The sequence below is a fragment of the Anomaloglossus baeobatrachus genome, chromosome 2 (assembly GCF_048569485.1).
Source record: "Anomaloglossus baeobatrachus isolate aAnoBae1 chromosome 2, aAnoBae1.hap1, whole genome shotgun sequence".
NCBI lineage: Eukaryota > Metazoa > Chordata > Amphibia > Anura > Aromobatidae > Anomaloglossus > Anomaloglossus baeobatrachus.
In genome coordinates, this window is record NC_134354.1 from 719452485 (window position 1) to 719468027 (window position 15543).

The 15543-nt window shown below is 50.8% G+C and overlaps 1 protein-coding gene across 1 annotated transcript in view; it reads right to left on the reverse strand.

The window, feature by feature from the left end:
• The window catches only part of PDS5B (PDS5 cohesin associated factor B), a 316943-nt gene that overhangs the window by 154733 nt on the left and 146667 nt on the right, over positions 1-15543 (reverse strand). The window contains exons 15-16 of the mRNA XM_075337338.1: positions 1519-1567; positions 813-952 (exon numbers count right to left, since the gene is read on the reverse strand). Coding sequence (XP_075193453.1) covers positions 813-952; positions 1519-1567 — 189 coding nt within the window. The remainder of the gene's footprint in view (positions 1-812; positions 953-1518; positions 1568-15543) is intronic.

Consider the following 15543-nt stretch of genomic DNA (forward strand, 5'->3'; position numbering starts at 1 on the left):
AAGGTTTGTATTCTTTCCAAAGGATTTTTTAAGTGATTTTTCAGGCAGGTTACACTGTTCCCGCCTTAAAAAGACACACTGTACACAGCCCCTAAATCGGTAAGATTCTGTGTAAAAGGACTACTCAAAATCTCAAGCTGTTCTCCATTCATTTAAAGTGTAACTGTAGATTAATTTTCATTATGTAAATCAATAATGCACATGAAAATAAGCAATTTTACAATCAAATTTGCTTTTTTTCCTCTGCCAGAATTGATCAGTCATTATCAAAATTCTCAACTGAAGTAAAATCTGTATTCAGTGAGGACTTTCCCATTACTGAGATAGGAGATGGTAGTTGGTGCTGATGAGATTCTATGTAGTGGGCAGGGAAGGGGGTGAATATTCATTATTTCATTAACATAAGTTCCAATCACTTACACCGCCAGAGGGGTGGGCGTGACTATGGGAGAGAAGAGGAGTGAATATTCATTCCATTAACTAGCCGCCATGTGACTATAAACTTCCAGGGTTTACTGCAATGTTCACCAATAAAAGTTACATATCCTGAAAGGGCTGCCCAAGCTCCAAAAAGTCAAAAAAATCCTGCAAGAGTGTGAGTCTGTGTGAGAGTGAAAGTGAGTGTGAGTGAAAGTGTGAGTGAAAGTGTGAGCGAAAGTGTGAACGAAAGTGTGAACGAAAGTGTGAGCGAAAGTGTGAGCGAAAGTGTGAGCGAAAGCGTGAGCGAAAGCGTGCGCGCAACAGGTAACTATTGTGACAACACTTCTTAACAGGCTAGCAGCTGGCAAAGTAATTTATGGGGCGATTCTCACCACACAAACTTCCGCCTGCTTGCATGAACAGGTTGGGCTCACAATCTTTTCAAGTTGGCCCCTAATCTTTTCATCTTCTTCTAAAACTTGTGTAAATTTCTTTAAAAAGTCTTGCCCTTTACCAGGATCTGGTAAGTTTCCTAAGATGAAAGAAAGAACAAATAAACTATGTATATTAAAGTCGTTTGTCACTATGCATAACAGACACTTCACATAATTAGCAACTTATCACTAGAAGGAAAAAAAAAGTTTGAGAAAAGCTTATTATTTCATCCTGATGTAAAGGCCTCATACACATTAGATGAAAATGGGCCAAACCCGCTGATTGTGTGAGCTGAGCAGCTACCAGAGCAGTCATGGGGAATACCGGAAAGCTCGGCCACAGCGAGAGTGTCTGTGTATGTGGAAGTCAGGAGAGATGGCTGTCCAATGAATGGAGATACCGACCTAATGTGTGTGTGTGTGTGTGTGTGTGTGTGTGTGTGTGTGTGTGTGTGTGTGTGTGTGTGTGTGTGTGTGTGTGTGTGTGTGCTGTAAGGAGCAGCTTCTATCTGTACATCACCCATGAATTACTAAGAGATCACATACATTCCCATTAGGACACTCAGATGGTACAGTGTGTAGAATGACAAGCAAGACTTAATGTGAAAGACAATAAAAAGTAATAAAAAGACGTTAAATAACCATATTTCATTCATGGACTTACGTGTAATGACCATCACTTTGGAAAAAATTGCTTTAGTTCCAGACTCCGACTGAAAGATAAAATTGTGAATTATTTAATAAAGAAATGTATAAACCCATGACGTGAACAATGGAATTCACAATTTAAAGATGAGAAAGCACACCGATTTTCAATACTGAATAATGGACTATTGCTTCATGTTGGCGTAAAAAAAAAAAAATAAATAAAGAGGTCTGACAGGCACTGCATCACATTTATATGTTTTAGACCCATTCTTCATTATGTTCAAAGGGAATTCACCTATCACAAAGTGGGCGGAGGAGCTGTGTGGCCTAAATTGTGATATATGCACAAGTTGCATGACAGTGGACAAAAGTTCAATAATAGCTGGTGTAAACAGTATAAAAATGCCTCAGATGTAACCAACCGTGTGAAACACTTACAGGGCGAATCACTTAGTCATTTTTAGCTGCCTCAGGACCACTCAGACCTCTGGGTGGTCCGGCTCCTACGTGATTGTGAAGCTGTGGGAGCGGGAATCTGGCTATCAGAAGATCACAGAGAAGGCACAGACTGTTTATTACTATCTACACCATCTCAAACGCTGTATACATAGTGCTAAAGAAGCGATGCGTATGCAATAATAGCAAGTTCTGACGGTGCCTCCTCCTCCATACACAGCAGTCATGTGATCACGGTGTATGGGGAGAGAGGGCAGGAGGGGCCGGGTCATGGGAAACAGACAATTCTGCTATAAAGATGCTTTTCCCTTGTAACTGGAGATAATACACCAGCCAGACACAAGGGAAATAAAAATATGTCAATATATAAGTAGCCCTAAAAGGTTTCATGAAATCATGGGGTTGGGTAGGAGGGGGAACAATATGTAAAATAAATTAAACAAAAAATGGTAGGCAAAAATAAATAAAAATGCTACTGACAAATCTAAAATTATTGTCACTGGATCCACCCCTACACTAAAGGAAAAATATATAGTATATATACACACACACATTGATACAGAATGGGGAACAAATATTTAAATGTATTTTACCAATCCTTTGGGTTTTTAACCCCTTCAGACCCCGGGCGCTTTCAGTTTTTTGGTTTTTTTTTTTGCTCCCCTTCTTCCGAGAGCCGTAACTTTTTTATTTTTCGGTCAATCTTGCCATATGAGGGCTTGTTTTTTGCGGGACGAGTTGTATTTTTAAATGAAACCATAAGTTTTACCATATAGTGTACTGGAAAACAGCAAAAAAATTCCAAGTGTGGAAAAACTGCAAAAAGAAGGGAATTTTGTTTACTTACCGTAAATTCCTTTTCTTCTAGCTCCTATTGGGAGACCCAGACAATTGGGTGTATAGCTTCTGCCTCCGGAGGCCACACAAAGTATTACACTTTAAAAAGTGTAACCCCTCCCCTCTGCCTATACACCCTCCCGTGCATCACGGGCTCCTCAGTTTTGGTGCAAAAGCAGGAAGGAGGAAACTTATAAATTGGTCTAAGGTAAATTCAATCCGAAGGATGTTCGGAGAACTGAAAACCATGAACCAAAAGAACCATTCAACATGAACAACATGTGTACACAAAAGAACAACCAGCCCGAAGGGAACAGGGGCGGGTGCTGGGTCTCCCAATAGGAGCTAGAAGAAAAGGAATTTACGGTAAGTAAACAAAATTCCCTTCTTCTTTGTCGCTCCATTGGGAGACCCAGACAATTGGGACGTCCAAAAGCAGTCCCTGGGTGGGTAAAAGAATACCTCGATAAAAAGAGCCGAAAACGACCCCCTCTTACAGGTGGCCAACCGCCGCCTGTAGGACTCGCCTACCTAGACTGGCGTCTGCCGAAGCATAGGTATGCACCTGATAGTGTTTCGTGAAAGTGTGCAGACTAGACCACGTAGCTGCCTGACACACCTGCTGAGCCGTAGCCCGGTGCCGCAATGCCCAGGACGCACCCACGGCTCTGGTAGAATGGGCTTTCAGCCCCAAAGGAAGCGGAAGCCCAGAAGAACGGTAGGCTTCAAGAATCGGTTCCTTGATCCACCGAGCCAAGGTTGACTTGGAAGCCTGCGAACCCTTACGCTGGCCAGCGACAAGGACAAAGAGCGCATCTGAACGGCGCAGGGGCGCCGTGCGAGACACGTAGAGCCGGAGTGCTCTCACCAGATCTAATGAGTGCAAATCCTTTTCACATTGGTGAATTGGATTAGGGCAAAATGAAGGTAAGGAGATATCCTGATTGAGATGAAAAGGAGATACCACCTTAGGGAGAAATTCCGGAACAGGACGCAGAACCACCTTATCCTGGTGAAAAACCAGGAAGGGGGGTTTGCATGACAGCGCTGCCAGCTCCGACACTCTACGGAGCGATGTAACTGCCACTAGAAATGCCACCTTCTGCGAAAGACGTGATAAAGAGACATCCCGCAGCGGCTCGAAAGGTGGTTTCTGAAGAGCCGTTAGCACCCTGTTAAGGTCCCAGGGTTCCAGCGGACGCTTGTAAGGTGGGACTATGTGGCAAACTCCCTGCAGGAACGTGCGGACCTGCGGAAGCCTGGCTAGACGCTTTTGAAAAAATACGGATAGCGCCGATACTTGTCCCTTGAGAGAGCCTAGAGACAACCCCTTGTCCATTCCGGATTGAAGGAATGAAAGAAAAGTGGGTAAGGCAAAAGGCCAGGGAGTAAAACCCTTATCAGAGCACCAGGATAAGAAGATCCTCCAAGACCTGTGATAGATCTTGGCGGACGTTGGTTTCCTGGCCTGTCTCATGGTGGCAATGACATCCTGAGATAACCCTGAGGACGCTAGGACCCAGGACTCAATGGCCACACAGTCAGGTTGAGGGCCACAGAATTCAGGTGGAAAAACGGCCCTTGTGACAGCAAGTCTGGGCGGTCTGGGAGCACCCACGGTTGACCCACCGTGAGATGCCACAGATCCGGGTACCACGACCGCCTCGGCCAATCTGGAGCGACGAGAATGGCGCGACGACAGTCGGACCTGATTTTGCGCAGCACTCTGGGCAGCATCGCCAGAGGAGGAAATACATAAGGCAGTCGAAACTGCGACCAATCCTGAACTAATGCGTCCGCCGCCAGAGCTCTGTGATCTTGAGACCGGGCCATGAATGCCGGGACTTTGTTGTTGTGCCGTGACGCCATGAGATCGACGTCCGGCGTTCCCCAGCGGCGACAGATCTCTCGAAACACGTCTGGGTGAAGAGACCATTCCCCCGCGTCCATGCCCTGACGACTGAGAAAATCTGCTTCCAAGTTTTCTACGCCCAGGATGTGAACTGCGGAGATGGTGGAAGCTGTGGCTTCCACCCACTGCAGAATCCGTCGGACTTCCTGGAAGGCTTGACGACTGCGAGTGCCGCCTTGGTGGTTGATGTATGCGACGGCAGTGGCGTTGTCCGACTGGATCCGGATCTGCCTGCCCTCCAGCCACCGATGAAAGGCCAATAGGGCTAGATACACTGCCCTTATCTCCAGAATATTGATCTGAAGGGAAGACTCTATCGGAGTCCAGGTTCCCTGAGCCTTGTGGTGGAGAAAAACCGCCTCCCACACTGACAGGCTCGCGTCCGTGGTGACCACAGCCCAGGTTGGTGGTAGGAAGGATTTTCCCTGCGACAGAGTTGGGAAGGAGCCACCACTGAAGTGACGTCTTGGTTGCAAGGGAAAGAGAGACGTTCCTGTCGAGGGAAGTCGACCTCCTGTCCCATTTGCGGAGAATGTCCCACTGGAGTGGCCGCAGATGGAATTGCGAAGGGCACTGCCTCCATCGCTGCCACCATCTTCCCCAGGAAGTGCATGAGGCGCCTCAAGGGGTGTGACTGACCCCGAAGAAGAGATTGCACCCCTGCCTGCAGTGAAAGCTGTTTGTCCAGCGGTAGCATGACTACCGCTGACTGAGTATGAAACTCCATCCCAAGGTACGTCAGTGATTGGGTCGGTGTCAACTTGGATTTTGGGAAGTTGATGATCCACCCGAACTGCTGGAGAGTCGCCAGAGCGACGGAAAGGCTGTTTTGACACGCCATCTGAGAGGGTGCCCTGACCAGAAGATCGTCTAAGTAGGGAATCACCGAGTGGCCCTGAGAGTGTAGGACCGCCACAACAGATGCCATGACCTTGGTGAACACCCGTGGGGCTGTCGCCAGGCCGAAAGGCAATGCCACGAACTGAAGGTGTTCAACCCCGATGGCGAAACGCAAAAAGCGTTGATGTTCGGATGCGATCGGCACATGGAGATAAGCATCCTTGATGTCGATCGATGCTAGGAAGTCTCCTTGTGACATCGAAGCGATGACCGAGCGGAGAGATTCCATCCGAAACCGTCTGGTGCTCACATGTCTGTTGAGCAGTTTGAGGTCCAGAACGGGACGGAACGAGCCGTCCTTCTTTGGCACCACAAACAAGTTGGAGTAAAAGCCGCGACCATGTTCCTGGGGGGGAACAGGGATCACAACTCCTTCTGTCTTCAGAGCGTTCACCGCCTGAAAAAGTGCATCGGCCCGCTCGGGGGGCGGAGAGGTTCTGAAGAAACGAGTCGGGGGACGAGAGCTGAACTCTATCCTGTAACCGTGAGACAGAATGTCTCTCACCCATCGGTCTTGAACATGTGGCCACCAGGCGTCGCAAAAGCGGGAGAGCCTGCCACCGACCGAGGATGCGGTTCGGGGATGCCGAGAGTCATGAAGAGGCCGCCTTGGAGGCATTGCCTCCGGCGGGTTTTTGGGGGCGTGGCTTAGCCCGCCACGCATAGGAGTTCCTCTGGCCTTTCTCCGGCCTGCTGGACGAAGAGGATTGAGGCTTGGCGGAGGGACGAAAGGACCGAAACCTCGATTGTATTTTCCGTTGCTGAGGTCTCTTCGGTTTGGACTGGGGTAAGGAGGAGTCCTTTCCCTTGGATTCCTTAATAATCTCATCCAATCGTTCGCCAAACAAGCGGTCGCCAGAAAACGGCAAACCGGTTAAGAACCTCTTGGAAGCCGAGTCTGCCTTCCATTCGCGCAGCCACATGGCCCTGCGGACTGCCACAGAGTTAGCGGATGCCACCGCTGTACGGCTAGCAGAGTCTAGAACTGCGTTCATGGCGTAGGAAGAAAAAGCTGACGCCTGAGAAGTCAAAGACGCAACCTGCGGAGCAGAATTACGTGTGACCGCATTAATCTCAGCCAGACAAGCTGAGATAGCTTGGAGTGCCCACACGGCTGCAAAAGCCGGGGCAAAAGACGCGCCCGTGGCTTCATAGATGGATTTCACCAGGATCTCTATCTGCCTGTCAGTGGCATCCTTTAGCGATGAGCCATCTGCAACCGATACCACAGATCTAGCCGCCAATCTAGAGACTGGGGGATCCACCTTGGGACATTGAGCCCAACCCTTAACTACGTCAGAGGGGAAGGGGTAACGTGTGTCAGTAAGGCGCTTAGTAAAGCGCTTGTCCGGAACCGCTCTAGGCTTCTGGACAGCATCTCTGAAGTTAGAGTGATCGAAAAACGCACTCCGTGTACGTTTAGGGAACCGAAACTGGTGTTTCTCTTGCTGAGAAGTCGACTCCTCTACAGGTGGCGGCGGGGGAGATATATCTAACACCTGGTTGATGGACGAGATAAGGTCATTTACTACGGCGCCCCCTTCAGGTGTATCAAGATTGAGAGCAACGTCAGGGTCAGAGCCCTGAGCTGCGACGTCCGCCTCGTCCTCCAGAGAGTCCTCAAGCTGGGAACCCGAGCAGCGTGAAGAAGTCGGTTGAAGATTCCCAGCGGGCCCGCTTAGCCGGTCTGGGACTGTGGTCCGGGCAGGAGTCCTCCACGTGAGACCTAGGGCTCCCCCTGGGAACGCGCTGCGGCGCGGACAGAGAGGGGCCTGGAGGCAACGATCCAACAGGGCCCGGGGCCTGTGTAAGGACCGGTCTGGACTGCAAAGCTTCAAGCAGCTTGGCAGACCATTTGTCCATAGACTGAGCCATGGATTGTGAGAGTGACTCAGAGTTTTTCAGCAAAAACGGCAAACTCTGTCCCTGCCGCCTGGACAGGGGGAGCAGGGGGGTCTACCTGAGCCGAGGGGCCCACTAGTGACCGAGGCTCCGGCTGAGCAAGCAAAACAGGGGTTGAGCATTGCTCACAGTGTGGGTAGGTGGAACCCGCAGGTAACTTAGCCGCACAAGAGGTACAGGTCGCAAAGAAGGGAATTTTGTTTACTTACCGTAAATTCCTTTTCTTCTAGCTCCAATTGGGAGACCCAGACAATTGGGGTGTATAGCTATGCCTCCGGAGGCCACACAAAGCATTACACTAAAAGTGTAAAGCCCCTCCCCTTCAGGCTATACACCCCCCGTGCTGCTACGGGCTCATCAGTTTTGGTGCAAAAGCCAGGAGGAAAAAATTATAAACTGGTTTAAAGTAAATTCAATCCGAAGGAATATCGGAGAACTGAAACCATTTAACATGAACAACATGTGTATACAAAAAACAGGGGCGGGTGCTGGGTCTCCCAATTGGAGCTAGAAGAAAAGGAATTTACGGTAAGTAAACAAAATTCCCTTCTTCTTTGTCGCTCCTAATTGGGAGACCCAGACAATTGGGACGTCCAAAAGCAGTCCCTGGGTGGGTAAATAATACCTCATAATAGAGCCGTAACGGCTCCGTCCTACAGGTGGGCAACTGCCGCCTGAAGGACTTGCCTACCTAGGCTGGCATCTGCCGAAGCATAGGTATGCACCTGATAGTGTTTTGTGAAAGTGTGCAGGCTCGACCAGGTAGCTGCCTGACACACCTGCTGAGCCGTAGCCTGGTGTCGCAAGGCCCAGGACGCTCCCACGGCCCTGGTAGAATGGGCCTTCAGTCCTGAGGGAACCGGAAGTCCCGAGGAACGGTAAGCTTCGAGAATTGGTTCCTTGATCCACCGAGCTAGGGTTGATTTGGAAGCTTGTGTCCCTTTACGCTGGCCAGCGACAAGGACAAAGAGTGCATCCGAGCGGCGCAGGGGCGCCGTACGAGAAATGTAGAGTCTGAGTGCTCTCACCAGATCTAACAAGTGAAAATCCTTTTCACATTGGTGAACTGGATGAGGACAAAACGAGGGTAAGGAGATGTCCTGATTGAGATGAAAAGGGGATACCACCTTAGGGAGGAATTCCGGAACCGGACGCAGAACCACCTTGTCCTGGTGAAACACCAGGAAAGGAGCTTTGCATGATAACGCTGCCAACTCAGACACTCTCCGAAGTGAGGTGACTGCTACTAGAAAAACCACTTTCTGCGAAAGGCGTGCGAGCGAAATATCCCTCATTGGCTCGAACGGTGGTTTCTGAAGGACCATCAGCACCCTGTTCAGATCCCAGGGTTCTAACGGACGCTTGTAAGGAGGGACGATGTGACAAACCCCCTGCAGGAACGTGCGTACCTGTGGGAGCCTGGCCAGGCGCTTCTGAAAAAACACAGAGAGCGCAGAGACTTGTCCCTTAAGGGAGCCTAGCGACAAACCCTTTTCCAATCCGGATTGAAGAAAGGACAGAAAAGTGGGCAAGGCAAAAGGCCAGGGAGAAAACGCCTGAGCAGAGCACCACGACAGGAATATTTTCCACGTCCTGTGGTAGATCTTGGCGGACGTTGGTTTCCTAGCCTGTCTCATAGTGGCAATGACCTCTTGAGATAATCCTGAAGACGCTAGGATCCAGGACTCAATGGCCACACAGTCAGGTTGAGGGCCGCAGAATTCAGATGGAAAAACGGCCCTTGAGACAGCAAATCTGGTCGATCTGGCAGTGCCCATGGGTGGCCGACCATGAGATGCCACAGATCTGGGTACCACGACCTCCTCGGCCAGTCTGGAGCGACGAGGATGGCGCGGCGGCAGTCGGCCCTGATTTTGCGTAACACTCTGGGCAACAGTGCCAGAGGAGGAAACACATAAGGAAGCTGAAACTGCGACCAATCGTCTTCCCCCCACAGCAGAATCCGCCGGACTTCCTGGAAGGCTTGCCAGCTGCGTGTCCCACCTTGGTGGTTGATGTAAGCCACCGCTGTGGAGTTGTCCGACTGAATTCGGATCTGCTTGCCTTCCAGCCACTGCTGGAACGCTTTTAGGGCAAGATACACTGCCCTGATCTCCAATACATTGATCTGAAGTGAGGACTCTTGCTGAGTCCACGTACCCTGAGCCCTGTGGTGGAGAAAAACTGCTCCCCACCCTGACAGGCTCGCGTCCGTCGTAACCACCTCCCAGTCCCCTTGAAGGAGACGCAGGCGAAACTGCGCGAAAGGTACTGCTTCCATTGCTGCCACCATCTTCCCCAGGAAGTGCATGAGGCGCCTCAAGGGGTGTGACCGACCTTGAAGGAGAGATTGTACCCCTGTCTGTAGCGGACGCTGTTTGTCCAGCGGAAGCTTCACTATCGCTGGACGAGTATGAAACTCCATGCCAAGATATGTCAGCGATTGGACCGGTGTCAGATTTGACTTTGGAAAATTGATGATCCACCCGAAACTCTGGAGAATCTCCAGAGTGACGTTGAGGCTGTGTTGGCATGCCTCTTGAGAGGGTGCCTTGACCAGCAGATCGTCTAAGTAGGGTATCACAGAGTGACCCTGAGAGTGGAGGAGGGATTCCATCCGCAACCGCCTGGTCCTTACGTGTTTGTTGAGCAGTTTTAGGTCCAAACCAGGACGGAAGGACCCGTCCTTCTTTGGAACCACAAACAGGTTGGAGTAGAAACCGTGACGCTGTTGCTGAAGAGGAACCGGGACCACCACTCCTACTGCCTTCAGAATGTCCACCGCCTGCAGCAGAGCATCGGCTCGCTCGGGAGGCGGAGATGTTCTGAAGAATCGAGTCGGAGGACGAGAGCTGAACTCTATCCTATAACCGTGAGACAAAATGTCTCTCACCCAACGGTCTTTTACTTGTGGTAGCCAGGTGTCGCAAAAGCGGGAGAGCCTGCCACCGACCGAGGATGCGGTGTGAGGAGGCCGTAAGTCATGAGGAAGCCGCCTTGGTAGCGGCACCTCCGGCGGTCTTTTTAGGGCGTGATTTGGACCGCCACGCGTCGGAGTTTCTCTGATCCTTCTGCGGCCTTTTGGACGAGGAGAATTGGGACCTGCCCGCACCCCGAAAGGACCGAAACCTCGACTGTCCCCTCCTCTGTTGGGGTGTTTTTGGTTTGGCCTGGGGTAAGGATGTTTCCTTTCCCTTGGATTGTTTGATGATTTCATCCAATCTCTCACCAAACAAGCGGTCGCCAGAAAATGGCAAACCAGTTAAGCACTTTTTGGAAGCCGAATCTGCCTTCCATTCCCGTAGCCACAAGGCCCTGCGTATTGCCACCGAATTGTCGGCTGCAACCGCCGTACGGCTCGCAGAGTCCAGGACAGCATTAATAGCGTAGGACGCAAATGCCGACGTTTGAGAGGTTATGGACGCCACCTGCGGCGCAGACGTACGTGTGAGTGCGTCAATTTGCGCCTGACCAGCTGAGATAGCTTGGAGTGCCCATACGGCTGCGAATGCTGTAGCAAAAGACGCGCCGATAGCTTCATAGATGGATTTCAACCAGAGCTCCATCTGTCTGTCAGTGGCATCCTTGAGTGAAGCTCCATCTTCCACTGCAACTATGGATCTAGCCGCCAGTCTGGAGATTGGAGGATCCACCTTGGGACACTGAGTCCAGCCCTTGACCACGTCAGGGGGGAAAGGGTAACGTGTATCCTTAAGGCGCTTGGAAAAACGCTTATCTGGACAATCTCGGTGTTTCTGGACTGCCTCTCTAAAGTCAGAGTGGTCCAGAAACATACTCTTTGTACGCTTGGGAAACCTGAAACGGAATTTCTCCTGCTGAAAAGCTGACTCCTCCACTGGAGGAGCTGAGGGAGAAATATCCAACATTTCATTGATGGACGCAATAAGATCATTCACTATGGCGTCCCCATCAGGAGTATCAAGGTTGAGAGCGGCTTCAGGGTCAGAATCCTGATCAGCTACCTCCGCTTCATCATACAGAGAGTCCTCTCGCTGAGACCCTGAACATTGTGATGATGTCGAGGGGATTTCATAGCGAGCTTTCTTAGTCGGTCTGGGGTTGCGGTCCGTGTCAGAGACCTCACCCTGGGATCCATGAGACACCCCGGGAAGACATTGCTGTTCCAACTGAGGGGGACCATGGGACAATGATTCTACAGTGCCCCTGGCTTGAGATGCTGGCCTTGACTGCAAGGCTTCTTAATATCTTAGCCATAGTCTCAGAAAGTCTTTCAGTAAAAACTGCAAACTCCGTCCCTGTCACCTGTACAGCGTTAACAGGTGGATCTCCCTGGGTCACCCTTAGCAGAGACTCCGGCTGAGAAAGTGCCACAGGGGCCGAGCATTGCACACAATGAGGGTCAGTGGAACCTGCCGGCAGTATAGCCGTACATGCTGCACAGGCAGCATAGTAAGTCTGTCCCTTGCTATTTGTGGACGACATGCTGTTGTCTCCTCTGAGCAATACAGGAGGGGATATAGCCAAAAATCAACAGTGCACCATACAGTGTAAAGTATAGACTATAATCCATAAACTATAAATACACTTGCACTAGTGGGGCCAGCACCACAGGTGCTGCTTACCGCCCTTGCAAAGCGTTTGTGTGGGCACCAGAATTCCTGCCTGGGTCTCTTTCAGCTTGTCTGTCCTCTCCAGCGTTAGCAGAGCTGAGAGTAATGGCTGCCAGCGTCCTGGGGAGAGGAGGGAGCCGTGGGCGTGACCCAGAAAAGTGCGGGAACTGGTGCCCCACTGTGCAGTGTGAGGGGGGTGGAGTATGCAAAGCATGCTCCAGCCCTCAGTGCTGCTGTACTGTAGCCATACCCTGTACAGCGTCCCGCCCTTCCCCTGACTGGCAGGGCTGAGGGCGGGAAGAAAAAGAGACTAGGCCGCAGAAGCCGGGGACTCGAGTTATAAGCGCGGCCGCCGTATAAGCGCGGTCGGCGCGGAAGTCCCCGGCGCACTAACAGTCCCAGCCGCGCCGCAGTGTACCCATGGCAGCGGCGGCCAGCGCGGCAGTCCCCCTACACAAACACACTCAGCAACGCTGAGTGTATAGTGGCACAAAACGCAGTCAGCGCTGCGGTCCCCGGTGCACTAGCACACCCAGCAATGCTGGAGTGTTGCTGTGCGCGGTCCCCACGGGGACCCAGAGTACCTCCAAGTAGCAGGGCCATGTCCCTGAACGATACCCGGCTCCTATCCAGCAGGGTCCTCAGGAGCTGTGGATGGAGCACGGTCTCCTGTGCCTGGAGACCGATGAGATCCCACTTCACCCAGAGCCCTAATTGAGGGATGGGGAAGGAAAGCAGCATGTGGGCTCCAGCCTCCGTACCCGCAATGGATACCTCAACCTTAACAACACCGCCGACAAGAGTGGGGTGAGAAGGGAGCATGCTGGGGGCCCTGTTATGGGCCCTCTTTTCTTCCATCCGACATAGTCAGCAGCTGCTGCTGACTAAGCTGTGGAGCTATGCGTGGATGTCTGACCTCCTTCGCACAAAGCAAGAAAACTGATGAGCCCGTAGCAGCACGGGGGGTGTATAGCCTGAAGGGGAGGGGCTTTACACTTTTAGTGTAATGCTTTGTGTGGCCTCCGGAGGCATAGCTATACACCCCAATTGTCTGGGTCTCCCAATTAGGAGCGACAAAGAAATAACCCTGTGCCTTGGCACCCTTGCTCCTTGTGGACGACATGCTGTTGTCTCCTAGGAGGGTGATCACTGAGGGTATATGGGAAAGAGTATACAGCCCGACCGAACAGAAATATATAAATATATAGTATCTATTCCGGCACCCTAAGGGGACCAGCACCGGGTGACCGGTGTGGCTTACCGACCGCTAAAAAGCGGAGCGTGTGTCCTCCAGATTCCCTGCCTTAGGTCTCCCAGCGTTGCAGAGCTCTTTCCTGGAAATCCTCCACCGGCAGAATGCCAAAAAAATGGCTGCCGGAGCTCTCTGGGGAGGAGTGGGGCCGTGGGTGGCGCTAGAAAAGTGCGGGAATCTGGAGTCCCCACAGTGATCAGTGAGGGGGGAGGAAACATACAGGATGCTCCGGCCCTCACATCCGACGTCAGGTCGGCAGTCCCGCCCTTACCCCTGATAGACAGGCCCGGGGGCGGGAGTTTTGCTACTAGGCCGCAATTGAAGCCGGGGACTAAATTTAAGACCGCGGCCGACAAGCAGGCGCGGTCGGCGCGGAAGTCCGCCGGCCGTCACAAATAAGCAGCTGCTGCAGCGTCCGGGATGAAGGCGCTCCATGCACATCCCCCATGGGGGTACAGAGTACCTTAGTGATGCAGGGCCCGGTCCCTGAGGATATATAGACTCCTGTCCGACAGATTCCCACAGGGGCTGCGGAGGGAGCACGGTCCCAGTGAGTGGATGACCGCTCAGGATCCCACTTCTCCCAGAGCCGCTAAGGGATGGTGAAGGAGACGGCATGAGGCTCCGGCCTTTGTACCCGCAATGGGTACCTCAACCTTAACAGCACCGCCGACATAGTGGGGTGAGAAGGGAACATGCCGGGGGCCCCGTGGGGGCCCACTTTTCTTCCAACTGATGATAACTAAAATGAGAATGCATGAGTGGATGTGTGCCTCCTTCCACACAAAGCATAAAACTGAGGAGCCCGTGATGCACGGGAGGGTGTATAGGCAGAGGGGAGGGGTTACACTTTTTAAAGTGTAATACTTTGTGTGGCCTCCGGAGGCAGAAGCTATACACCCAATTGTCTGGGTCTCCCAATGGAGCGACAAAGAAAAGTGTGATCGCACAATAGGCTTTGGGATATTTTATTCACCATGTTCACTATGTGGTAAAACTGATGTGTGGGTATGATGCCTGAGGTCGGTGCGAGTTTGTAGACACCAAACATGAATAGGTTTAGTTGTATCTAAGGGGTTTAAAAAAAATTCACAAGCTTGTCCAATAAAATTGGCGCACGTTTTGCACCATTTTCCGAAACCCGTAGCGTTCTCATTTTTTGGGATCTATGGCTCAGTGATGGCTTATTTTTGCTTCTCGAGCTGACATTTTTAACTGTACCATTTTTGCGCAGATGCTATGTATTGATCGCCTGTTACTGCATTTTGCGCAAAACTTGCAGCGACCAAAAAAACGTAATTTTGGCGTTTGGAATGTTTTTTGCCACCATTTACCAATCAGATTAATTTTACATTTTGATAGATCGGGCAATTTTGAACGCGGCGATATCAAATATGTGTATATTTTTTATTTTTTTAACTCTTTAATTTTCAATGGGGTGAAAGGTGGGTGATTTGAACTTTGTTTTTTTTTATTATTTTTAAAAAATATTATTTTTTTTTATTTTTTTTTTACTTGTCCCCCTAGGGGGCTATATGGATCAACAATCCGATCGCTCTGCCCTATCTGCAGATCACAGCTATACAGCTGCAAACAGCAGATATGCTCACTTTCTGCTTCACTCGGCTCTGGGCCGAGTGAAACCGAAAGTAATTCATGTCAGCTACAGGAGTCATCACATGACCCTGTGCTACCAAGGCAACCACCGAAAGTCAAGGGATCACGGACGTGACTTCCGGTGGGGGCGGCGGTAAGTGAAAGTAATGGCTGTGCGCATATACATCTCGTTGCCAGACTGTCAGCGAGATGTAAGGGTTAAAAACAGCTGATATGTGCGCGGATCGCCGTGGGCAGGGGGTGGGGATTAACCTCACACGATCCATGACGGATATAGCAGTCATGGGTCGTGGAGGGGTAAAAAAACAAAAAAAAAACAAAAAGTGGGGGGGGGGGGGTCAAACTCTACAGGTATAAACTAGATGCGTACAATTTTGTGCCATAGTCAAGAAACAAAGTACATCTGCCTCACAAAAATCTGAAGAAAGTAAATGCAAAGCCAAAGGGGAGGAGACAGGAAAGATAAAGAAAGAATGTTGAGATCAGCAAGGGTTTGGAGGATGGACGTTTCCTAATTTATATCTAACCATCATTTCACATGAAGCAGTAACACCACTCAGTACTGAAAAATAT